Genomic DNA, 27,606 nt, shown 5'->3' with positions numbered 1-27,606 from the left:
AGGATAGGTCATCAGTATCAAAATCTCAGAAAAACCCTTTAAAGTGCTAACCTTTTTTTCTTCAGACTCATTAAAGCTAATACAAAATTGGCAACCAAAATTGCTTCACTTCCTGCTGACACTTCTGCAAAAATGTTCATGCCATTAAAAAAAATAATAGAAAAATGTCAATATCAAACAATATTCATGTGTTTCTGTAACAAAAAAACATGAGAAATCAACCACTGTAGACAATACTTCAGCTTCTTTATTGTTACACAGCTTTTAAGTGACATCACCATAACAACATGTTTCAGTGATCAACCTGGTCCTCAATATGGTCATTTGTTTGTCGTAGCCACAGTGGGCAACCGCTAGTTGATTTACTAACAGCTAGATAGAAAATCATATAATCAGTCATAAATAAGAAAAAAGGAAATGTCGGCAAATTGTTGCCATTATAACACTCACTGAAGGACTGCATCAAGCATTTTGAGTTTGGATTGTGGTGTAAAATGTTAACAGACTTCTTATATGCCTTCTTTATTTTTACTGTTAAGGAGAGCATTGTGGGATGATGACCCTGGGTGTTGGATGTTTTGGCTCATACATTACATCTACTTAGTTGCTTTCTAATACATGACTCTAGAACAATGCATAGAGTCATCCTGACAGATGACCTGAAGTGTTCCACGTGTTGGATGATGTACTTTGGCTCAGACTGCTGTGTTGATGTCTTGCTGTTTCAGGCACCATATGACATGTTTTTAATTGCTGAAGAACGGGCGGATTTTTATGCTCATCTTCATCATTGAATACCAGGATTTCTTCCAGTTCATCCATACAACACCATCATCTGTACCATGTTTTGCCATATCATATGTGTAATATCCACCCCAGTAATATCTGCCATTAGGATTAGCAGAGTGGCATCTGTTGTACCACCAACCACCACCATCTTCTTTGGCGCACTGTTTGTTTGGATCTGCATGCAACCTGGAAATAAAACATGGCTTTCAATGTATGAAAACAGTAATATCAGAATTTCTAGATAGAGGAGACACTGTCATGTAGATTTGTGTGTTTTGTTTCCTTGTGTCCCATAGAGCAACCCATACTGTTGTTAAAAAATTGCAGTACACAAGTTAGATTCATGAGGTGCAATTGCAACCACTATCTAAGGTATACATCTATAGGAAGAATGTGACTTTGGGCAAATGAGGATTTAAGAAAGGAGAAAGTTCCATACGTACCATCCGTCATTGTCTCTGTCATGAGTACTGAAGAACATGCCATTGTGTATTGTCATGGTTCTGTTTTCTCCTCTAAGTTCTGAAGCCCCTTCCATGAGAGCATTTCCGGCAGTACCCTTGTAGCCACTCACAGAAAGCTGATATTTGTTTGCTTCATTTTGCACAGTGAAACTAGTATACTTGGCTGAAACTTTGTTGCTGTCCCAGTCTTCCATTTCAATCAAAGCTTCGGTGGGTCCTAGGTTAGTAATCTGGCTAATTCTCTCATTACCGAGCCAATATTCACCTGGAGAAAGTCAGACACTGTTACATTCTGATTATAGAAATTGCATGGAGCTCTTTCAGATATTCTGACACCATTTCCCAAAATTGAATATACGGGTTTTCCATGTATTAAAGAAGCATTGCTGCCCTGCAATGAACCCTCAGAAGAATGAAGCCTTTATTAATTCAGTGGTGTCAAAAATCTGCTTGTATTCTGCTAAAAGGCTGAACCAGTGGAGAATTGGAGTCCTCCTACTCTTATGACAATGCAACATTAATATATAAGCAAAAATATAGGCAATAATACATAAGGATTTCTCTAATATGGAAATAAACGTTCATCAGAGACTGGCTTTCTAAATCCTTAAAGGGGTTGTTCAAGAATTGTTTTTTTTGGCAAGACCTGTAAAGGAAAGATTACTTACCTGCTACCCGGAGGTGGCTCCCCGCTCCTTCTCCTCCAGGCCTGCGATGCTCTGCTAGGCAACCTCGCTGTACACATCTGGTTTGACTTTGCCGCAGTCAATCACTGGTCGCGGCAAAGACCAGATCCCTTTGTATCATGTGACAAGAGGTCATGACAAAAGGGGAGCCAGTCACGGCCATGGCCAGTGATTGGCTGCAGGCAATGCCAAACCTGATGTTTACATCAAGGGAACCCAGCGAAGCATCGCCGGCCTGGAGGAGAAGGAGCACAATACTTTCTCAAAAGGCCCAGATTTACTCTCCACTGGAATTAAAGGAATTTACTGACTACCACTGTGTAGTTTGTTCTTTTGGGCGTTCCGTGACCATAGCCCATAATACACATGTAACTAAAATGTACCTGGAGTATCGCAGATTCCTTTTCCTCCATTGAAAGCAACATTTCCAAATCCATTCTTATAGCTGTCCCATGTTCTTCCAAAGTTAACGCTGCCATCTTGTCTGTTCTGGATTACTGTCCATCCTAAAAATGGATCAGTAAATCAAGTTTACACCACATCCAAGCTGCTAGCATAGGATCCTTTAATTAATATCTAAACGAAACAATTTTGTCAATCACATCTAAAAAGGGATGCTGGAAATCACCCCCAGTATCCTATGCAAGAAGTCATTCATCATATATCTATCTTAAACTCATGACTAGATAGGTTATGAGACTGAATAGATTAGGGACAGTTCACATCACCGTTATTTTTCAGTTTTTCTGATCCATCGGAAGAACAGAAAAATAAAGAAAAAAAAATCAAATCCTATAAAAAAAAGTTGGCACCCGTTTTAGCCACTTCTGCCTGAGATCCGTTTTTACAGACGAAAAAAAAAGGTCCTGCATGCAGGACTTTTTTTTCGTCTACAAATCGTATCTCAGGCGGAAATGGCTAAAATGGTTGCCAAATGTGCATAATGGAGGCACAGGATCCGTTTTTTTCACAGGATCTGTTTTTTTTTTAAGGATCTTTTTTTTTTTTTTTTAAGGATCTGTTTTTTTATAGGATCTGTTTTTTTTTTTATTTCTCTGTTCTTCTGTCAGATCAGAAGAATGGAAAAATAAACGGTGATGTGAACGCTCTCTTACTAGACAAAGGGCCCGATTACATGGGCAGATTAGGGCTAATTATTAGGTGTGAACATTCAAAAAAAAAAAGGTAGTTCCTGATAACAGCCCAATGTAAATCTGCTGCCGATCACCCGACAAATGATCAAACACTCATTTGTCACGACATACAATCATATATGCAGCACATAAAAACATCATTTTCCAGGCACATCGCCCTGTGTAAACAGGATGGGGCTCCCAACAAACCGTAGAACTGTATGGGGATAAATGACCGTAGTAATGATCATTCATTCCCATACAGAGGGGGCAATTGCTGCATGTAAATGCAGCAATATAAACAAGCAATGATTGGGAATGAACTGTTAGTTCCAAACCATTGCCTTGTGTATTAGCCCATGTAAATGAGCCCTAATTGTCACTATTTACCAAGTGTTATCAATAATGGCCACTAATAAAATGCTTTGCTCAGAAGGAGAGCTGTTCACAATTTTATGGAAAATGCAATATGAATTCAATAGTTTTTCGGTCTTCCTTGAGGAAACGCCACCTGCAAGTTAGGCCTGAACTGTTCAAAAGTTTTCCTTTGTGGCCATCTACCATTTGTAGAACTTACTGTATTACTGGCATGCTTACCGCCATCTTGTGTGGTCATATCACAGTAAACTTTGTATGGCCTGAAGAATGCATCTGGCTGTATGAGATACATCTCTGATGTCTCCCCACCTTTCCTGTAGATTTCTTCGCACTCTGTAAGTATATATGAAATTAATTGGCTGGTGATCAGCAAGGACAGGAACGTAAAAAATTCATGTAGACCTTAGTAAAGTAATCATGCCGATGAGTTACAGGACTCTGTTTTGCTCATCTGAAGTACTCAATCTTGCATTGTTTCAACAGCTGGATATGAATGTGACAGGACATTACCTTTGCCAGATACCACTGGAATGTTGCAACTTGTAACACATGGAGTTCGGCAGTTCTCCACCTGGAAGGAAATTGTGGTTTCTAGTTTCTGGATTTTGGATCTCAGATTCTCTAACACTTGGCGGAGGATGCGGATGTTGGATGGAATATTGTTATCCACATTTTCCTTGATATAAGTGTAGTGTTCCTCCAGATCTATACTGTATTCATTAATAAGATTCTCATTTTCTGAAAAGGAAACATTTATGATTTACATGATGTATCTTCATACATGTCCATAGTGATTCAACAGACAGCAGAGAGATTTAAAGAATCCATTCACATGGATAGCACATCTGGCACAAACTAATAAATATATATGCTAAGCTTTAAAGCAACCCACAGAAATGCTATATACTGTATATTAGTTTAGTAAAATGGGTATTAATAGTATCTTCTGTATTCTAACTCTGTGATATATCCTACATTTTTAAAGAGACAGCTATGATACCTGTGATTTGTAGGGTAAGATCATGCAAAGTAATATTTTCTCAAATTTTGATATTCTTTTTAGAAAAATCTGATTAATCTCACAGTCTAAGATTAGGACAGTATGGTTTAACTGTTGCCAAAATGCTTCCAGCTTCACTATTGAATGTGCATTGCTAATACAGCATGCCTGACAGTCTGGGTGCTATGGAAGCACTTATTTATCCACATTATGTGGTTGTCACGCAACATTTACCCCACAAATATTTCAAATTAAGGTCTAAGGACCTCTTTACACAGGCCAACCAAGCAGGCAATTATAGGGAACAAACAGTTTTTCCAGATAACTGCCTGCTGATCAGCGGGGTGAGAACTACATTTACATGCAGCAATCACCTCTGCTGTATGCAGATCAATTGTTCTTTCCCATACAGTTTAATTGTTTCTGGGCAGCAAATTCCTGTTTACACAAGACAAGGTTCTGCTGCCCAGAAACAATAATGGAGTGTTCCTTCACTATAATTGCCCCAACTTTCACCCCGAGTAAAAAGGCCTTAAAGGGGTTGTCTCACTTCGGCAAATAGATTTTATTATCTAGAGGAGGTTAATACAAGCAACTTACTAATGTATTGTTATTATCCATATTGCTTCCTATTCTGGCTGGAAACATTTTTCCATTACATTATATACTGCTCACTTCCATGGTTACGACCACCCTGCTTACACACTATAGGAAAAAGCACTAGCCTATGTGCGCTCCCACGGTCCTGGCCATCAGAGACGCCTGCGCTTTTTCCTATAGAGTGCAAGCACAACCACTACTGATGGATTGCAGGGTGATACTTGTAACCATGGAAGCGACCAGTGTATAATGTGATGAAAAAATGAATCCAGACAGCAAAGGAGGCAATATGGACAATCACAATACATTAGTAAGTGCTGTGTATTAACTTTCTATACATAATAAATGCCACTGACTGAAATGAGACAACCCCTTTAAGTAATCTGAAATAACTGCAACTGGGGAACCAACAAGCTTGGCTATATTCTTTCACAACTACCAACTTAATTGTATAGGATGAGTTAGCTAGTTGTAGACCTAAAGGGGTTGTCCCACGAAAAATATTCTACAATTTTTTAAACCATTACCTGGATCTGAATACTTTTGTAATTGCATGTAATAAAAAATTTGGCATAGCCACTGAGTTAATCAATAAAATGTATATGTATAGTGCCACCTGCTGTTTAGTTTTTTTCTTATTTCTTCGACCTGCTCACTGAGATGGCCCCACATGCTCAATTTCATCCTTCAACTGCCTCCTGAGCTGTGATAGGGAGAGCATGGACACGCCCCCTTAACTGCAGCAGGAAAGACACTTCCCTGAGCTGTCAGCTTGATATAAATCTAGCAGAGTAATGAATGGGGAGATCTCTGGATCCATGTGAGGTACAGGGCTGGTTGTAGCTTTGTTAGAAAAAGGTTGTCATGCACTATATGATTTATGATTTAAATTTTTTACATTAGTCATGGGATAACCCCTTTAAAGCTAACCTGTCACATTGAAAATGTAGTGCATTTTATAGAGCAGGAAGAGTGAGATAAAGTTCCAATACTCTCTGTTCTTTCTGGGTTTAGGAACCATGTGGGTGGTCCTACTCGGTGATGGACTGGCTTCTCTGTATAAGTGTGCAGACATACAAAAATAGTCCTAGTATACATATATAGCTGCCAATCACTGATAGGACCGCTCACTGGACTCCTAAGCCAACAGTAAAAATGTAAAATAATAAACAAGTAATCCTGGAACTTTTCTAACAAAATTATATCAATTTACCCACCGTTTCCTGCTATATCTGCTCTATAAACGCAAACTACAGACTGGACTATATTTTCAATTTGACAGGTTTACTTTAAAAATGATCCTTAAAGGGGTTCTCCGGGAATTAAAAAAATGAAAATACCTAAATATTACTTTATTAGAAATATATTCTCAAATACCTTTCATTATTTATAATGGCTAGTTTTGTCTGGGGGGGGGGCAATCATCAGGGGAAACAAAATGGCCGCTGTCCCATTAGTTCATACAAAACCTGTCCTGATCACACATGAGGACAAGTTACTTTACATCACTGAAGTAAAGAGCTGCCTCATCCTCATCCTCCTCTCTACTTGTCAGGGATTCCGATCCTGAATACAGATGATAAGAACTTTAGCTGAATCTCTGGGGAATTAAATTCATGAGGAAACATGAGGTACACAGAGGACAGACAGGACAGGACACCTCACCTCCTCTCATGTCTCCTCATCATCTCCATTCCCACAGAGATTCACCTATATTCATGATTCCTGACAAGCAGATCAGAGAGGAGGATGAGGCAGCACTATAGCTCATTGTGGTGAAGTAACTTGTCCTCCTGCGTGATAAGGTTTTGTGTGTACTTATAGGACGGTGGCTATTTTATTTCTCCTAATGCTTACTCCCTAGACAAAACAAGCCATTCTAAGTAATGAAAGATATTTGTGAATATATTTATTATAAAATAACATTTAAGTATTTTTTTTTTTTTGTTTTGTTCCTGGAGTACCTCTTTAAAGAGGATTTCCACAAGACCCCCACAAAAAATGGGTATATTAGAAAGAACATGTAAAAGAGTTGATTAATGATAACATCTTTACTCATTGCCATGGTCTTATGGTCACCATTTTAAAATGTTTAATATTTTGGGTAAAAATTATCTTTAACAAATCAAATGATGTGCATGAAGAATAATTATCATGTCTATTTTTTCAAAAAGTGTTTCATTGGTAGGGACATTTATTTGATCTGGTCCATTAAAGTCAGTATTGTAGGGCTTTAGAAAATTCTTGGTGGGTATTTACCTGTAGAAAGGCAAGGAAATTATATTTGCAACTATGGCAATGGTGTGTATGGGTTTTCTAGGGATTTTTATGGGCCTAAAAGTGAAAACTAATAATAATGTATCCTCTACATGTTGTGATTTCTCTAGTTCCTATAGAAGCAGTCAGGCTACTTTAAGACACAACCATACAGTGATGACATTAAACATAAAATTACTGCTTAATTTATCCTTCCTGATATATATTGGCAAGCTATCTGGCACATTAACTACATGTTGAGATACAGAAGGCAGAAAGTCCACCTTTGTTGAGTTCCTGTCGTTCTTTGAATTTTTCTCCAAGTATAGAGGCATACTTGAAAATATTGGTTGATGAATGAGACAGTGACTCCAGCCTGGGACGAATGTTAGCCACAGAGTTTTTGACATTCCTTTGTTGTTTTAGAAGATTGGTGCGCAATTCACAACCAGTGGGACATAACACTCCCTGAAAGAATGAAAGGCATGAATTGTTATGCATAACAGAAAACTTTTAGTTACTTAAAACTGAGGTTCAAGGAGAAGAATTTCTCCATTAAAAATCCAATTACAATTCTTGGTCAGATTTTTTCTCATCAACTCAACCCACTAAAAAGATTCGCCAAGATATCCAGGCTCTTCTCTGTCACTCTACGTTCCCAGTGCCCTTGCCAAAGAGTGTAATTCCCCTTACGTTTTCTTTTTCTTCTGCTAGAAAAGACCCTCTACAATTTTTTTTCTGCCCCATTTACATTATAAGGTGTTCCTACCAACTCATCCTGTAGATGTTTACATCCTCCACTGTCAGGAAACACTACGGGTCCTTTCTTCTCTCCTTTGGCTGGAGCTTTGGTCGGACGTGCTCTGTAGCCACCTCCACTGAGTGGTGGTGGAGGAGGCTTTCTGGTTGGAGGCAGTTTTTGTCCTGAAGGGAGTGGCCTGTGTCCTCTTGCATCAACCGATGTTTCCGTGTTCTGGAATAATATTCTAAAATCAGTGCAAATACATAATAATAATAATAGTAGCAGTCATTAGTAAGGGGGCCTCATTTGAAGACTCTTTATTCATATCCAATATCTCAAGAAATGTCAGATTGTGGAAACTACTAAATTGCAACTTTTTGACATACTAATATTTTCTAAAAACAAGTAATAGGGAATTTTCCTCCAATATGCTAACAGAATTGTAAGTCTGCACATTGGTACAAGCTATACTATACATATGTACATGTATGAAGGGCCACATACATTTTTATATGCAAACTCCAAAAAATGGCGTGGTGTTAAAAGGCAGGAAGTGCTCAACCCCATATGCAGTTGTGAATCTATACCCAGGGAAGCAGATCCTGCACTTGTGGCCCGTTGCTAATGGCGATCCCCAGCAAAAATGCGCACAGTGGAGGATGCCCACAGCGGACCACAAGTACCACAAATAGACATCTTACACAAGATAGAAAAAAGTGTGGGTGTAAATAGCTATATGAAATAAACATTAATAAGAAAGGTGCACTACTGTGGATGCAAACAACCAAGTCTGACTAAACCCTCAAACACCAGGGTATCTTAAGTAGCTCGGGACCTAACGCTAACCTACCTGTGCCATATGGGCAATACTAGGAGCCAGTTGGCGAATTACAGGAGCGTAAGGTCTGACTCACAGCAGTCTCCCAGTTACCTCCAGCATGTAGTCATGCTTGCAATGGGAGGAGGGAGGAGGCTGTGAGTCCCACCCAAGACTTACTGATAAGGCCCAGGCCTCACAGGTGCACCTAAATGTGGCCTGCGGATGAGAATCAGGCACATTTATATTTGGAGTTTATATACCTCCAGGCATATCTATATACAATCTACAAAAAATGGCGTGGTGTTAAAAGGCAGGAAGTGCTCAATCCCATATGCAGTTGTGCATCTATACCCAGGGGAGCACATACATTTTTACCTACACATACTAAGCCACATGTGGCTGGTTAAGCAAACTTTCACCAGTTTTCTGATACAAAAGTGCATGTGTACAATGCCAGCTTAGATCCAGCGCTGTCATGCATGTATGATGCTCTACTGCCAAGTCGCCTGACATGCCTGCTTTTCATTATGCTCATATGATCAAATCTGATGAAATTCATAGTGTTATATTGTGTTTGTTAGTGCTTATTCTCCACTGTCTTGAATAGGTAAAAACCACATTAGGAAAAAATATATGAGCACCAAAAAAAAAATTCAAGAGCAAACAGTTCTACGTACATTTTACATAAATACATGCATGTTGCATGTAATAAATGGTAAGAAACAACATAACTGTGTAATAAATGAATAAATGCATTATTACCTTTTCTGCTTCATCCCCCTGCAAATGATAGGAAAACAACAGTTAATACAATTACACACCCTAAACATGGGTAAATAAATGCAATCAACAAAAATATAATTCGGTCACAACCATATAATTACCCCATCGTCTTCATCATAATCACTGGTGCACCACACTGCTGTGGTGCAGAGGACTAGTAATACGGCCACCCTCAATAATTTAGCCATGCTTAGCTGTGATAGCCTCTCTGGAGGTACCCTTCTCTTTATAAAGCCTCCAGGTAATGACACGTGACCCCTGAGTTTGCTCTCATAGGATTTCTATTGCACACTGACTGTGGTAAAGTTAATAGATAACCAATCCTATCACTTATGGGAACTATGAGCTTGCCTGTGTAGGTGGACACACTGGTGTCAGGGGAGTTGGTCAATTGCACAACATCTACTCTGATATTTTGTAAGACTGACAAGCTATAGCCTTTTATTTAATCCCAGATGCAACAATTTTGCAGATAAGCAAATAGTATCTGGTTGACTTAGGGCTGCAGATGTAGAGATGATCATTATGAGGCTTATTAATTTCTAACATTTATGGTCAGTTATAGTTAACATTTAATTTAGAGAATTTCTAATGACCAATTCAATAATTTACTTTGTTACTATTATAGTATGACTAAAGAGATTTTATTTTGTAATATCAAGGATGACAGCATTTATACAGAAATGTGATGTTTGAGTCCCATAATCCTGGGCCACTCTTAAAATGGAAAAAAGGACTCTTTATCAATGGAGATACTGTCATCCTTAATACTATATGTCTACTGGGAGAGAAATGTCCGGCTGTGCATCTATCCAAAATGTGGAGCAAGAACTGTTCCAATCGATGGCCATAATTTTTAGCTTATTTATAGCTTTGCTAAGAAGACTCTTACACTATGTTTTCCAGTACAAACATCTTTCCCTAATAAAGTATATTAAAAATATTAAAATCCCTGTCCCTACACAATGTTAAAAATAAAGCGTCTACTGTCTTTTGCTGTTTAGTGGCGCAGGTCCTCAGTAGAGGGTGTGAGCACTTCTCTGTACATTCCTGTTCTAGGAACTACCTGGTACTAGCAGCTCTTGTATTAGAGCAGTCTCCTGGCTGTGGCATGATCAAAGAGGGCTCCAGTTTCACAGTGACCGAATCAGAGACTACAGGACCCTTCTGCAGTCAGCCTTGGGGACATAGAAAGTATGGAAAAGACAGTAAAAGACAATAAACTAATGTTGCCCGTGTGGTAATAACACATAGGATAACGTACTAGCATACAGGAGTATATTAATACATTATAGTTGCAGCTACATGGTGCATTTTCTGCAGTGGAATTTGTTCAATTTGTTCAAAGTGTGAAGAGTATAAAATAATAAAACAAAAAACAAAAAATTGCTTTCTATAATGATTCTACAGAAATGATATAAATTACAAAGTCATCTATATGTACCCCCAAACAGCAGTAAAAAAAATCTATATCATTTTTCCCCACAAAAAGAAAAGCGTTATATAGCGTTATACACCACTTTGGCTTCCTGTTAAGCTTCGGTTTACAGATAGGTGCAGGTCCCATCTCTGAGACCCGCACCTATCAGACAATGGAGGCATATCCTAGCGATATGCCTCTATTGTCTGAGATGGGAATACCCCTTATTAAAGGGGTTGTACGTTTTATTTACATTGATGACCTCTTCTCAGGATAGGTCATCAATATTAGATTGGCGATGGGCCGACTCCCAACACCCCTGCTGATCAGCTGTTTGAAGAGACCGCAGCACTCGTGCGAGTGCAGTCATCTCTTCACTGTTTACCTGCTTGTGGATGCAACTGCAATGGTGAGCAGGTGTAATTACAACTATGCCGTGCCATTCACTTCAAGGGGATGGTTCCCTCCAGTTCAAGTGAATAGGAAGGAGAAGTCCCACTGAATTGAATGGAACGGCACAGTTATAATTACACTTGTTCACCACTGCAGTTTAATAGTGAGCAGGTTGGCCTAGGTTGTCTAGCTTGTTAGTTCCCTACAAAGATGCAATGTATTTGTTTGTCTGCCCATGTGCTGACTTCTGTCCATTTCCCGGATACTGGCCCTCTGCTTCCTGACCTGACCTCACCTCTTTATTAAGCCTTTGATGTGTTCTGACATCAGCAGGACTTGTGACACAACACCACACCCCTCGTACTTACCAATGACACTTGTGTGTCCTCCATTACAAGACTCCAATGCAGGACAGAACCAACAGCAACTGAATATCAAAACCAATTTGCCAGATGCAATGGTCAGCTAATTACTTTAGAATACGGCAGTTTTGATAAATGGTGGTATTTGGGGAAGTGATAAAGAAGTGATATCTGTTGGGTGGGATACATTTATTTTAATGGCACAACTCTTTCAAGGGTATGTTCACACAGGATGTAATTTGCAGCTGGAAAATCTGTTAAAATTCTGTGGCAAAATCTCAGTAGATTTGTTGCTTATTTTGCTATGGATTTTCTGTGAATTTTACTCTCTGCATTGCAAAGGGTGAAATCTGGGATGGAAATCCACAGCATAAATTGACACATGGCACATCACTGCTTCTGTCAGTTTCATAGGAATGGAAGGAGAGGTAGTGTGCATGCTTGGTTTGCCACTCTTTTCATTTTAGGGTTTCCCGCAGGGTATGGGGGCCCCAGTTCTCATGATTGGGGGTCTCAACCCAGGCTGAAAACCTGGTAATGGATGTGATCTTGGTGGAAGTTGGATTTTCAGAAGAGGAGAATCACATGACTGGGTTCCTGAGAGGCCGATCAACACAACTTTGGAACGGTAAGCAAAGGTTGATTCAAAAAGGCTGGTGCAAAAGTAAAGGCGTTTGGTTAAAGTAAAGAAATCCTGCTCTTGAAAAATGAAAGCTGTGCCCTGATTGGCTGCTATAGACAACAAATTTTATGCAGTTTTCATAAATCTGCCCCTTTAAGTGGAGGTTAGTTTAAACCTATAAACAAAGAGGCAGGTTTAAGATGGTGACATTGCAGCAAGAAAAAGTTTTTTGTGTGTTGGAATTTGACAGTACAGCAGGATTTTCCGAATAAATTTGGGAGAAGTACAAGCAGCCCAAAGGCTTTGGATGAGACAGTGAACAGGATTTGAAATATGTACGAGCACAGTTCACCATAGTCGACCAGGTGGACTAGTATGGAACTACAAGTACCGGAAACCGTGGCATGGCGTATCTTATGAAAACGTCTGTGTTGTAAACCATACAGATTACAAATTCTTCAGGAGGTGAAACCTGATGACAAAGCTGTGACTTGACTAGCAGGGCCAATTGTAAGAGGAGAATTTGCTGACAGGCCGGTGTTCAGTGATGAGGCTACCTTTCACCTCAGTGGGAAGATCACTTGTCACAACGTTAGAATTTGGGGCTCAGAACATATGAGGGGCTCACCCAAAGTAAATGTTCTGTGCAATAAGCAGGCACAAAGTCTACAGTTCTTTCTTTTTTGCAGAAGATAGTGTCACTGGCCGCTCCTACCGGGAAATGTTAAGGGAATGGCTTATGCCTCAGATAGAAGATCTGGATAGTGTTCCTCTTCATTTCCAGTTGGATGTTTCCCGATACCTGAATGAAATTCTACTGGAAAGGTGGACTGGCCATGCTGGAATAAACTATTTACCAGTGTTGAGCTGGCCTCCACAATCACAAGATATAATAGCGTACAACTTCTTTCTGTGGGGCTAGATCAAGAACTCAGGGTATCTACCCCACCCAGCTGTAGGATCTGAATGACCAGAGATGACTTTTTTTATGGGAATAATGACATATTGTACTGGAATTCACCACAAATCATGTATACTGGCATCTGCCTTTCTGTCCCTGTGATGCAATGGTGTCCAGTGAATCACTCCTAAATCTGTAGAACAGAACAAACCTCATTGTGCAAGATTCGCATTTCTGTAATATGTTACTATAACTATAATGCACAGGCCATAAGTGCATACAGAGGGTGATCACCCATCCTGTGGCTTTCCCAATCCGTGTACAGAGGTGTAGCTAGGCTTTCCAGCACTCGGGGCAAGGATTCAGCATGGTGCCCCATTCCCCCCACCGTGGGAACTTGCCAGTCAGGTTTACAGCGAGTGTAAACAGTAAGTGGCATTTTATCTTTACACTAAGCAAATCCTCTAACTCTGCCCAATGCATAACTATACTCACCCAGTCCTACCTGATAAAATCTGTCGTAGGATACACAGTGGAACCAATACATCTCAATAAATGAAAGAACCAACTGGTCCTACTGCACCCAGGGGTCTGCTGGATCTGGAACCAGCTCGCTGTAGTGAAAAAGCAAAAAGAATAACCACATAAACAGGGGATGGTGACTGTCTCTGGTAAATCCCCAGCAGGGGCACTGTGCTGGACCTGTAACAACGAGCCAATGGTATAACAGGGTAATCTAAGGCATTGCTTTCCCCTTAGTGCTATCACACAGTACTAATGCCCACATTGTGCCACCTCACTGTAGTAATATCCACATTGTACCCTCTTATAGTAGTTGTGCCCACATTGTATCTCCTTCACAGTACTAATGCCCACATTGTGCCTACTTCACAGTAGTTATGCCCACATTGTGTCTCCTTCACAGTAATTATGCCCACATTGTGTCTCCTTCACAGTAGTTATGCCAACATTGTGTCCCCTTCATAGTAGTTATGCCCACATTATACCCCCTCACAGAACTAATGCCCACATTGTGCATCCTGACAGTAGTTATGCCCACATTGTACCTTCTTCACAGCAGAAATGCCCACATTGTGCCCCCCTCACTAAGGTTTTCGATACATTATGCCCCTTCACAGTAGTATTGTCCTCCTTGTGGCCCCTTCACAGTAGTATTGTTCTCCTTGTGGCCCCTTCACAGTTTCGTCCTTTTTGTGGCCCCTTCACAGTAGTTATGTCCACATTGTTCCCTGTTACAGTAGTTATGTCCTCCCTGTGCCCCCCTTCCTGTAGTTATGTCCTTTTTGTGGCCAGTTCACAGTAGGTATGTCCTCCTTGTGCCCCTTTCACAGCAGTAATGCCCACCATTGGCCCCTAGTGCCCCCCTCCATCTCCATAAAAAAAAAAAGAAATACCTGTATCCCTGGTGATCATGCACATTCTGCGTTTCCCAGCAGCTGCAGCAGCCGCACACCACACTGCTGGCTGTGCAGGAGGCTGATTCCCAGGCTTTCACCGCTCGCCCCACACAGCCAGCAGCGGCCTGCTAGGAAGCGCTGGAGCTCAGCTGAACAGTTGAAGCAGGGAGCCGACGACTTCCTGCTTCACTATGTATATAGTTTCACTGCTCGGACGCGCCCTCAAGTCTCTGCGTATGATTTTTGTTTCTAAAACTACATCAACAAAGCTAAGCATATTTTTTCGAATGTTCAGTGAAACATTAATGACTTAGCATGCAAGTTGAATCAGTTTTGTCTACGACAGTGTTGAGGGTTACTGTTTTATCCACCTGGATTGCATCCATTTGTCTTCCATTTTTCAGGAGTTTTTCATAGACAGCAAACATTTCACACATCCTTGTATTTCCAGTGACCATGGCTCATGGAAAAACAATGGAGACATGCACGCACACTGAAGTCCATGAAAACCACTGACATCCATGTTCTGTCAGGTTTTCATTGACCATTGGTAGATGATACTCTGGAAATCCTAATTTTTCAGCCCAGCAGTGCACATGGAAAACAGATGAAAATAGAACCTGCTGCATCTTTTTAAGAACTGACAGATGGTCAGTGAAAAACAATGATCAAGTGCATATTGCCATTAACCCCTTGGATACCAGAGGTTTTTGCATTTTCATTTTTATTCCCTATCTTCCTTGAGCCATATCTTTTTTTATTTTTCCATTCACATATCCATATGAGGGCTTATTTTTTGTGGGGCAAGTTATACTTTATATTGCCATTTAATATGGCATACAATGTATTGGGAAAAGGGAAAAAATTCCAAATGGGGTGGAATTGGAGAAATAACGCAATTACTCAACCGTTTTAAGGGGTTTTGTCCCTACAGCGTTTCCTTTACAGCAAAACTGACCCATGACCTTCATTCTCTGGGTCAGTATGATTACAATGATACCACATATGTATAGTTTTTTTTTTATGTCTAAATAGTCTTTTTTTACATCACCATATTCTGACCCCCATAACTTTTTTATGGTTCTATCTATTGGGCTGTTTGGGGGCTAATTTTTTACGGGATGATTTGTAGTTTTTATTTATACCATTTTGGAGTGTGTGTGACTTTTTGATCACATTTTACTAAATTTTGGGGGGTAAGAGAAGCAATGAAAAAATGGCGAATTGCCAATTTTTACCCTATTTTTACAGGGTTCGCCGTATTGGGAAAATATTTTTCAATGTTAATAGTACAGGAGTTTTCGGATGTGGTTATGCCCATGATGTTTATATTTTTTATTATTTATGTAAAACTTGCTTGTCAACTGGTTAGGCCCAGAATCTGCAGAACGTGTAAAGACATTAGGAGCAGTTCATGCAGGCCACTCAGAGGAAGGTCTCGCTGCAGCATGGGAGAGACTTGAACAGACTTATGGCAGTTCTGATGCTATAGAAAGAGCCTTATTCAAGAGACTTCAAGCATTCCCAAAAATAACTAGCAAAATAACTAGCAAGGAATTAGAATTGACTAAAATGGACCCACGTCTGCCAGGACTGAGTTACCTTGATACTGTCCATGGTGTCAATCCAGTTGTGTCGAAACTACTACATGGCATGCAAGAAAAATGCGCAGACCAGGACTCCAGATGCAAGAGAGAACACAATGTGTCTTTTCCCTCTTTCTCTTATTTTTCCAGATTCATCAGTGACCAAGCTCAGAAGAAGAATTATCCCAGCTTTGACTTCACAGAATCCACTCTACCTGCTTCATCCTCATGCTCAAGGTATGACAACACAACAAGTAAACGTAGAGACTTAAGTGGAACACTATCCGTTAGGGCTCTTTCACACTTGCGTTGTCCGGATCCGGCGTGTACTCCATTTGCCGGAATTACACGCCGGATCCGGAAAAACGCAAGTGAACTGAAAGCATTTGAAGACGGATCCGTCTTCAAAATGCTTTCAGTGTTACTATGGCAGCCAGGACGCTATTAAAGTCATGGCTGCCATAGTAGTAGTGGGGAGCGGGGGAGCAGTATACTTACAGTCCGTGCGGCTCCCGGGGCGCTCCAGAATGACGTCAGAGCGCCCCATGCGCATGGATGACGTGTCCATGCGATCACGTCATCCATGAGCGTGGGGCGCCCTGACGTCACTCTGGAGCGCCCGGGGAGCCGCACGGACGGTAAGTATACTGCTCCCCCGCTCCCCACTACACTTTACCATGGCTGCCAGGACTTTAGCGTCTTGGCAGCCATGGTAACCATTCAGAAAAAGCTAAACGTCGGATCCGGCAATGCGCCGAAACGACGTTTAGCTTAAGGCCGGATCCGGATTAATGCCTTTCAATGGGCATTAATTCCAGATCCGGCCTTGCGGCAAGTGTTCAGGATTTTTGGCCAGAGCAAAAAGCGCAGCATGCTGCGGTATTTTCTCCGGCCAAAAAACGTTCCGGTCCGGAACTGAAGACATCCTGATGCATCCTGAACGGATTTCTCTCCATTCAGAATGCATTAGGATAAAACTGATCAGGATTCTTCCGGCATAGAGCCCCGACGACGGAACTCTATGCCGGAAGAAAAGAACGCAAGTGTGAAAGAGCCCTTAGGAAAACAAACGTCCCACTTATTACAACCTCCACTACTAGGAAGGACACCCCCGTCCTTAAAGAAAGGGACCCTGATCACATGTGCCCTATCTACAAAATACCTCATCCTTTAAAAGAATGTCGTGGGCTCAGTGCAAACAGAGACACTCAAAGAGCTTGGAGTGTGTTACAAGTGTTGTGCTTAGTCAAATCATATGGCAAAAGACTGTAAAGCTATCATCAAGTGTGCAGAATGCAGCAGTGACAAGCATGTTACATCAATGCATCCTACTTTGCCTCCAGACAACGCACCATCTCAAGCCGCAACCAGGGCCGCTGATAGGCCAGTACAGCTGGCCCAGTTGTACCGGGCCCGGCTGGCAGGGGGGCCCGGGCTGCCGACTCCCGAGCCATTTTAATTTTTTTGCTGTCAGTGGGCTGGCTCCAGTAACAGCAGGCAGTGTGGGGGCGGCGCTCACTCACTGACGTCACACGCCTGCTCCTCCCACTAGGCGGCGCAGGCGCGTGACGTCAGTGAGTGAGCGCTGCCGCCCGCACTTGTTACTGGAGGCTGGAGGGTGGAGGGAGGAGGCAGGAGCTGAATGTAAGGTAGTATTTTAGTAAAGAGATGAGCGCTGTGCCTGTGCTAAAATTAAAGTTACTGTCTGCAGCCTGCACGGCTGCACCGATTTATTAATGTATACTACTGTGAGTGGCGGGGGGGGATCTATATGGATGACGTCATGACGGCACTGTTATAGGGAGGGCGGGGGATCCGTGGATGGCACTGTTATGGGGGGGAGGGTCTGTCATGTGGATGACACTTATGGGGGGGGCCGGGGGGTCTGTGGATGACACTTATGGGGGGGATCTGTGGATGGCACCATTATGGAGGGGGATCTGTGGATGACACTGTTATGGGGGGGATCTGTGGATGACACTGTTATGGGGGGATCTGTGGATGACTGTTATGGGGGGGATCTGTGGATGGCACTGTTATGGAGGGTATCTGTGAATGGCACTGTTATGGAGGGGTATCTGTGGATGACACATAGCATAAGATGCTATATACGGTATGTGTCATCCACAGATCCCCCTCTATAACAGTGCCATCCACAGATCCCCCCATAACAGTGCCATCCACAGATCCCCCCATAACAGTGCCATCCACAGATCCCCTCCATAACAGTGCCATCCACAGATCCTCTCCATAACAGTGCCATCCACAGATCCCCTCCATAACAGTGCCATCCACAGATCCCCTCCATAACAGTGCCATCCACAGATCCCCCCATAACAGTGCCATCCACAGATCCCCTCCATAACAGTGCCATCCACAGATCCCCTCCATAACAGTGCCATCCACAGATCCCCTCCATAACAGTGCCATCCACAGATCCCCTCCATAACAGTGCCATCCACAGATCCCCTCCATAACAGTGCCATCCACAGATCCCCTCCATAACAGTGCCATCCACAGATCCCCTCCATAAAAGTGCCATTCACAGATCCCCTCCATAACAGTGCCATTCACAGATCCCCTCCATAACAGCGCCATTCACAGACGACCCCCCAGCGCCATAAATATCACTTGTAGACAAATCTGCATGTTGTTTCAAGGCGGCGTCTGGGGAGGGGCCAAGGGCGGGGCCAGGGGTGTGGCTGAAGGAGGGATCAGGGGGTGGAGCTGAAGGGGGCCCCGTCATGTATGCTGTACGGGGCCCCATGATTTCTATCAGCGGCCCTGGCCGCAACCAATGCCGTCGCACTTCATGGCGGCGAGCCACCGGCTCAAGAGCTAGCTACAACAACTGTCTCCTCCTCCTGTATGGAAATATGTGGCAAGGAGATTGGTTCCAAGTGCTGTGCAAAGGTGTGTTTGGTCAACGTCTACCCAGAAGGGCAATCTGAAAAGGTTACCAGAATGTACGCCATTAAAGATGAACAAAGCAATAGGTCTCTGGCGAAACCTAAATTCTTTGAGATCTTCGGGATAACGGGAGAAGCAACTCCATACACCCTCAACACTTGTTCTGGTCGTGTAGAGACTTATGGCAGAAGAGCCACTGGATACCTTATCTCCTCCATTAAAGGGAGTGTTTATATACCCTTGCCAATGTTTATTGAAAGCGATCATATACCTGATGAAAGAGATGAAATTCCTACTCCAGAAGCTGCATACCATCATTCCCACTTGAAACATCTAGCTAGCGAGATTATGTCACGATCAGTTTGTGGTCTCTGAATCCGTAAGACTGTTGCGCAGAGGTCAGCTACCTCGAAAGACAGTCCCTGCAGCTGTTCGACCAGTACAGACATAGGATCCATAGCTGCACTGACCTTAACAAAATGGCGGTTTTTGTGGCGGTTGATAATGTCACGATCAGTGTGTGTGTGGGGGGGAAACTCCACTGAACACAGGAGGGAAGCATTTAGTGAAGCCGCCAGGCATCTTATAAAAGTGCATCTTATAAAAGTGCATCTTATAAAGCGAAAAATACGGTAGTGTGAAATCCTAGGATTTTGGACGGGGAGTGTGCTGTTCCAGCATTTATTTCTTCCATTTAAGATTAATTGCTGTATTTGTATTATCATATCATTACCATGTTATGTAATGCTGCCACCCTGTGGTGATTCTTGTTATAGGTTTCCTGAAGCAAAGCGCGAGACAGTTGCAGAGACAGTAGAGCATCTAGAGCGTCTACGGCAACACCCCCGTTGCCCCTAGACGCTCAATTGCATATATTATAACGTCATTTTTCTCAGCAATGTGGACACATATGAACATGGGACCAACACAGATGCCTTCAGCTGCCAAGCGCACATGTAACAGATCAGCCAGTTTCATAGGTACAAATCTGCTGACAGATGTCCTTTAAAATGAATCAGTCAGTGTTCAAAACAGACTGCATCTGGACTGAAACATCGCCCATGTGTCCAGGATTTTTGGCTCAAAAAAAAAAATGGCATGCAAGCTTTTATGGCATTTTTTCTATGCAGTTTTTTTTGCAAAAGCAATGTTTATATGGTGTTTTTTCTGCTGGTTAATAAATTTGTCGCACATTGGGCTGTTATAAAGACTGAAAATTACATCTACACTTAGCATAAGCATCTGTAATAATGATAAATCTGTCTGAAAGTTGCTGACTAGTGTTGATCACGAATATTCGAGTTTTTATCGCGAATATAGGTACTTTGAAAATTTGCGAATATTTCGAATATAGTGATATATATTCGTAATTTCGAATATTCGAAAAAAAATGTAATCAGTACACATGATCCCTCCCTGCTTCTAGCTTGTGGGCCAATGAGAAGACTGCAGTATATTTGACTTTAGGAGTAGTGTTGTTTGCGAATTTTCATAATGCAAATTTATTAAATGCGAATATTCGAAAAAAAAAAGTATATAGAGCTATCTAGCTAATATAGTGCTATAATCTTTTTTTTTAATAGTTGTAATTTTTTTCCAATCTGAACTTCAGATGAGAAAAAAATTACAAATATTAGACAAAGAAGATTATAGCACTATATTAGCTAAATTGCTCTATAATCGTTTTTTTTTCGAATATTCGTTATATAGCTATATATTCTTGTTTTAGAATATTACGAATATTCGAAAAAACAAAGTTATAGCAATATAGAGAATATTCGAAAAAAAACTAAGGAATATAGAGCAATTTAGCTTATAGTGCTATAATCTTCTTTGTCTAATAGTTGTAAGTTGAAAAATTCGCAATAAAAATTCGCATTACGAAAATTCGCATATTACACGATCATTACCTTGCCGATTTTTCGAGTAAAAAAAAATCGTAGAATATAACGAATATTCGAATTTACAAAATCGCGAATTCGAATATGACCCCTGCCGCTCATTACTATTGCTGACCACATCTCTCCTGTTTAACCCCAACCACTTTCCTCACCACTTTTCAATAAGGCCTTATGCACATGACCGTATTTTCTGTCGGCATCCGATCTGCCTTTTTGCGGATCAGATGCAGACCTATTCATTTCAATGGGGTTGCAAAAGACGCAGATGTGAAGTCCTTATCTGTATATCTGTTCTGCGGCCCATCAAAAAAAAATATTAAAAAAATAACATGTCCTATTCTTGTTGTTTTCGGGACAAGAATAGGCATTTCTAACATAGAATGCAATGTGTGGAAGGAGGAATGCGGGATGCACGCGTCTGGTATCCATGTTTTGAGGATCTGCAATTTGTGGGCTGCGAAACGGATAAAGTTGTGTGCATGAGGCCTAATGGCCAAAAAGTCTACAATTTCAATGCAACTATGGTGTGCTGCAATTTGCTGTAAAATGCATGCAATTTTGCTGTGTGGTAATTGACTGTGTGGCAAACTAGGTGAGAATGTGCCAAAGGGTCCTTTTACGCACATACATGATATGGCAGATTATCGGAAATGAAGTAGGTGCTCCCGATCACTGTCAGATTATCAGAAGAGATAAGGGCTACATTTACATGCAACAATCTCCTCCTCTATATCGGGACAAGCGGCGATATAGCGATACATTGTTCCCATAGAGCAGGGATGCAAAACTACAACTCCCAGCATGCCCTAATAGCTGTAGGCTGTCCAGGCATGCTGGGAACTGTAGTTTTGCAACAGCTTGAGAGCTGCAGGTTCGGCATCCCTGTCATAGAGGATCATTATTCCTGCATATCTTTATCTCGTCGGAACGATCTGATGATTTTCTGTGTCGGCAGAATAACAGGATCATCAGAGGAACGAACAGTTACTTGTTCATTGGGTGATTGCTGGCACCTTTCACACAGGCAGATTATCAGTAGCGAGTGTCTCATCCCTGATAATTTGCCAGTCTTGATGGGCCCTGTGCCCCCAGAGGAGGCCATAAATTTATGTTGAGGCGCAGACCTTGTCATAAATGAAATGTCTCCTCTGACAGTCTGTGCTCCAGACTGCTCAAAATGCCGTAGATTTAAGCCAGTTTCTATACTAAATAATGGGGGAGATTTATCAAGCTGGTGTAAAGCAGAACTGGCTTAGTTCCCCATAGCAACCAATCAGATTCAACCTTTCATTTTCCAAAGGAGCTGTGACTAATGAAAAGTGGAATCTGATTGGTTGCTTTGGGCAACTAAGCCAATTCTACTTTACACCAGTTTGATAAATCCCCCCCAATGAGTGGCAAAGCCGTTAACAACGCCCCCAAACCACTCCTACCGTGCCCCCTTTTTAGAAACTGGCGAGGGCGGCAAAAAAAAAAAAAATTGCAATAGGATGTAAAGAGTTGCAAAACTGGGTTTTGTGACTTTTTAACGCCAGAAAACTGATGTAGGAAGAATGATACATCTCCCCCCTTAGTGTGAAACCACCCTAAATAATGCAAATATACGGTAAATGTCAGTGTCTACACTGCATTAGAGCTTAGCTAATTTGTATTTTTATCTTAGGGGGCAACGGTTGTTATCTTTTCTAGTCCGTCTGGTTCCAAGGGCAATGCACCTTCCTCGGCCCACAGAGATTTGAAGGACAAACGTTTGTACAAATATCATCTTGCTTAACCCTCTGTGTGTAGGAACAACTTCACAAACATCTAGTAACATGTCAAGTGTGGACATAGATAAAAAAAAAATGCAAACACTGGCAACGCAAATAACTGTAATTACGGTAGGCTAACGTGTGCACGTTTTGTGAATATGTTCTGCATTCATTTGGCAGACAGGACAGAGAATCACTGCTTAAGGCCTCATGCACATGACTGTTGTTGTGGTCCACATCCAAGCCTCAGTTTTTGCGGCTCGGATGCGGACCCATTCACTTCAATGGGGCCGCAAAAGATGCGGACAGCACTCCGTGTGCTCCATTCCGTGGCCCCGCCAAAAATATATAGCAAGTCCTATTCTTGCGGACAAGAATAGGCATTTCGACAATGGCCCGCCCGTTCCGCAAATTGCGGACCGCAAAAAAAGGAACAGTCGTGTGCATTAGGCCTAACACAGTTCCTGGGATGTGGCCAATTTTGCGGAACGTAGGTGGACCCATTCATTTCAACGGGGCTGTAAAAGACGCAGACAGTACACCGTGCGCTGTCCGCATCCGTACTTCCATTCTGTGACCCCGCAAAAAGAAAGAGCATGTCCTATTCTTGTCCGGACAAGAATGGGCATTTCTATCATACGGCTGGACAGGCCGGTATTCGTGTTTTGCGGACCGCAAAACACATACCACATGCCACATGTATCACAGTTTGTGGGTGTGTCTTCTAGTAAAAGCGAGTGTGGTCTTTCACAGTTTTCTGTTCATAAAAAATGGCAGAAACCCTCAGAGATCAGTGGTTATCCCACCTATGCATTTCAATGCAGTGTTACAAAGCAGTAAAAAATACCTAATAAAAATCACTGGGCTGTATGTCATGACATCAGGGGCATATACACAGATCTTATTGGCGACCATAGCAAAACTTAGTAGGAGCCCCCCTGCCCCACTCAGTTTCTCAGGACATGTGCGTCAATCACTCCCAGGCAACTCAAAATGCAAAGCGCTATGCCACAAGCAGAAGAAATTTTAATGTAAAAACTGTAATAAAACAAGTTACGCCCACTTTATCCAACTTCTGTGTTTGAAGAATTGGAACAAGTGCCTCAAAAATAAGGCGACTGGCATAAATTCTGCACAGTAATAAATCTTCTCATGCCGCTCTATGCCTGCGGCTTCCCTGTATTATGAAACTGTCTGCTGGAAGCCACCACTAGGGGGAGCTCAGAGCCTAGGAATTTATACAATTACCACTGACTGCAATGGAAGCTGTAATAATCTCTTTGCACTGAGTTCCCTTTAGTGGTGAGTACATAATTATGAAGCGTTTTCATGTCGGGAAGAAAAGAAGGAATTCAGTGCCAAGCCCTTCCCCATAACAGTGTAGTGATCTGCCTTCATTGAAGGTACGCTACTGGAATTGTTGGGTCCCAAATAAGATATATGGAAAGGGGGAATATCCCTATAAGTTTGGGTGCCAGGAATGCATTCCTATACATGTTTCATTGTTTAGTATATATTCATTCATACATTTTTAGTAGCAATAACTGAGGAATTCAACAATATAGAGTCATTAGAATAGATGCTACATAATTATTACATGGGGAATGCAAGCAGTTACTAAACCAGAGAAGTCAGGAGAGGCGACTGGTCGTCTTTGACTCATCACTCTCAGCTTAGGCTTGATTTATTGTCTGCATATTCTTCAATTGTTTTCACCAAAAATAACCTTTCCATGACAGGTCTGCCAAGATCTGTTCTTAGTGGCAAAATATGGTAGGTAAAGGGCAGGGCTGGCAAGTTGGGTTAAATGAACCCCCTGCTTCCTGTAATAGAGTTAAAAAATAAAGCTCTGGCTGCAGGCACCATTGTGGGGAAATCCCTGTATACAGATTTATACAGCTCCTACTGAGTTCAATGAAAGCTGTAAAAATCCATATGCAGTAAGCTTTCTCTACTGGCCGCTGCAGACGGGCAGCATGAAATCCTGCCAGGCTCTTTCAGTACAAGAGATCTATGGTTTACTCTTAAATGCTGTGCCATTTCAGAGATCAAAAAAAATCTGAAAGGAGTTGGGAACAGGGTGAAGAGTCCAGTCACTGGGAGAAGAGTCCAGGCACAAAGAGAAAAGTGAGATGTGCTTCTTCTCCAAGCCATGCTCGGTTTGCTTGATAGGTCTCTCCCTCTTTGCTAGTAGGGAGACAGCTATAAATTAACCTGAGCAGGGTACTTTTTTTTTATCATGGGTAGAATGAGGCTCATGAGTCTTGGGGCTCTTTCACACGAGCGGATGCCGTGCGGGTAATCCGCTGCGTGAAAGAGAGCCAAGCCCTATTCAGGACAGCAGAGACACGGAGCATTAACATGATTGATAATGATCTGTGTCTCTGTGATCTTTTTACTACAAAATCACAGAGAGATAAAGTTGTCACTATGATTTTGTAGTAAAAAGATCACAGAGAGGCACGAAGCATTATCAATCATGTTAATGCTCTGTGTCTCTGCTGTCCGGAACGGGGCTTGGCTCTCTTTCACGCAGCGGATTACTCGCACGGTATCCGCTTGTGTGAAAGAGCCCTTAGGCATCTTTCACGTGAGAGTGTTTTCCGTCAGAATGCGATGTGTGTGGCAAACATCCAGAATGAATCCTGACCCCTTGATTTCAGTGGGTCTGTGCACATGAGAATTGCTTATCACATTGCTGATCATATCTGCGTTCAGGAAAAATTGCAGCAAGTTCTACATTGTACAGAATTAGGCCTCATGCACACGACCGTATTTTGTTTCCGTGTCTGATCCGTTTTTTTTGCGGATAGAATGCGGACCCATTCATTTCAATAGGTCTGCAAAAAACGCGGACAGCACACCGTGTGTTGTCCGCATCAGTATGTCCGTTCCGTTGCTCCGCCAAAAAAATAGTGCATGTCCTATTTTTTTCTAGTTTGCGGACAAGGATAGGCATTATTACAATGGATCCGCAAAAAAAATGGATCCGCAAAAAAAACGGATGCCATACAGAACGTCATCCATTTTTTTTTCGGATCCGCAGTTTGCGGACCGCAAAACACATACGGTCGTGTGCATGTAGCCTAATTCTGTAGATCATTATAATGCCCCGAAATCCAGTGAAACAATCAGTGTCCATAATAAATCACCCTCAAACACAGGGAACAGGTCTGTTCCCCATTCCATTCTCCCGGGATCTCAGAAGACTAACATTCCCAAGGAATGACTGCAAGTGCTTTCCATCAATTGGGGAGAGGTTATAAAGGAAAATATAAAGGAGAACAAAAATTCTACACTAGTGTAACTCCATATATATATTAATCAAATACAGTCGCTTATCGACAGGGATTTCAGAAGTTGGATATTGTTTCACTTTGAGATGAGTTTGTCATGATGGAAGTATATATCCACATCAATAAAAGCGCTACATAGAAATTACTTGTAGAATTTTATATTCAGATGCAAGCATTAAAACATGCAAGTACTAGGCTTGTACTGCTTAATCCTGCATAACAAGGTCACTACAACCTCATGCCATTTGTAAAGCCTGATGATTAGTGTTGATAATTGTCTCCCTCTAGTGTTAAAAAAGTACAACTACAGGAGACCGAGGAGTAATTCAAGGTGTAGAGACAGAAAATCCTGCAGTATTGTAGTTGGTTTAAATGACTTGTTCTATATAAATCAAATAGCTGGGATATTTTTAAAGCTGTCAAGACACTTAAAGGGATTGTCTCATCATGGACAATGGGGGCATATCGCTAGGATATGCCCCCATTGTCTTATAGGTGCAGGTCCCACCGCTGGGACCCGCACCTATATCTAGAAGGGAGCCCAGCAAGGTGGTGGCTGGAGGACTCCGGTCCGGCCACCACCAAGCCGGCTCCCCATAGAAGTGAATGGAAGCATACCGCGCATGCAAGGCCCCCGCTCCCATTCATTTCTATGAGGCCGATGGAAATAGCCGAGCCAGTGCTCGGCTATTTTCGCCGGCCCCATAGAAAATGAATGGAGGGCGGCTGCGCATGCGCAGTGCACCCTTCTTCACTTTTAGGGCTCCGTTCTCGATATAGGTGCGGGTCCCAGCAGTGGGACCCGCACCTATAAGACAATGGGGGCATATCCTAGCGATATGCCCCCATTGTCCATGATGAGAAAACCCCTTTAAGTCAAGGTCAAATCAAAGTCTCTGGAGGGCCTTAGGCAGGGGCAGACTTGTAACTTGAAGTGGCCCTGGAGAAATTACTAAAAGTAGTTGGGTCCAAACTGATGGAAGGCAGCGCTAGCAATACCATATTGTGGCACATTATACCGCCCCAACTGAGCCAAATACCACAGTCCATCACAAAATACTGCCAGCAGCACAAAATCCATCCCCAAAAACTTCCACTGGCCGGCTGTGAGGATAACTCAGGCGGCCCAACGGGAAATTTCCCTCTAAGGTCTATGGCCAATGCGCCCCTGGCCTTAGGATTCTGGATGGCTTCCGTGAAAAACACTGCGTTTTTTCCTGAGCACAGAGATGACCAGTACAAAGCTCATGTGCACAGACCCTTTGAGGATTCAGTCCGGATGCTATATGTTCACTACACGCATCATATCCGGACCGAAAACTCTTAGGCCCCTTTCACACGAGCGCGTTTTCCGTGATGCGAACGCATTGTGCCCGCACTGAATCCAGACCCATT

General features: G+C 42.1%; 1 protein-coding gene across 1 annotated transcript; it reads right to left on the bottom strand.

Moving 5' to 3' along the window:
* Nucleotides 1–222: 222 nt before the first annotated feature.
* Nucleotides 223–11,856, bottom strand: FGB (fibrinogen beta chain). The gene is made up of 10 exons (XM_040419886.1): nt 11,833–11,856; nt 9,753–9,932; nt 9,631–9,648; nt 8,076–8,279; nt 7,591–7,774; nt 3,961–4,188; nt 3,670–3,783; nt 2,323–2,445; nt 1,233–1,518; nt 223–975 (listed from the first exon to the last, which is right to left on the bottom strand). Exons 1-10 carry the CDS (start codon nt 11,854–11,856, stop codon nt 747–749), a joined length of 1,590 nt encoding a protein of 529 aa, XP_040275820.1. The 3' UTR covers nt 223–746.
* Between the last annotated feature and the right edge of the window lie 15,750 nt (nt 11,857–27,606).

Source organism: Bufo bufo, chromosome 2 (assembly GCF_905171765.1).
Source record: "Bufo bufo chromosome 2, aBufBuf1.1, whole genome shotgun sequence".
In the NCBI taxonomy this organism is placed as follows: domain Eukaryota; kingdom Metazoa; phylum Chordata; class Amphibia; order Anura; family Bufonidae; genus Bufo; species Bufo bufo.
This window is presented reverse-complemented; position numbering and strand designations above follow the sequence as displayed.

Coding starts and splice junctions, on each gene's coding strand:
- FGB (XM_040419886.1), bottom strand. CDS start 11,856: ATGGAGGACACACAAGTGTCATTG. Junction 9,933..11,832: donor AGGACACACAAGTGTCATTG/GTAAGTACGAGG, acceptor AGTGTGCAATAG/AAATCCTATGAGAGCAAACT. Junction 7,775..8,075: donor AACATCTACAGGATGAGTTG/GTAGGAACACCT, acceptor TCATTCTTTCAG/GGAGTGTTATGTCCCACTGG.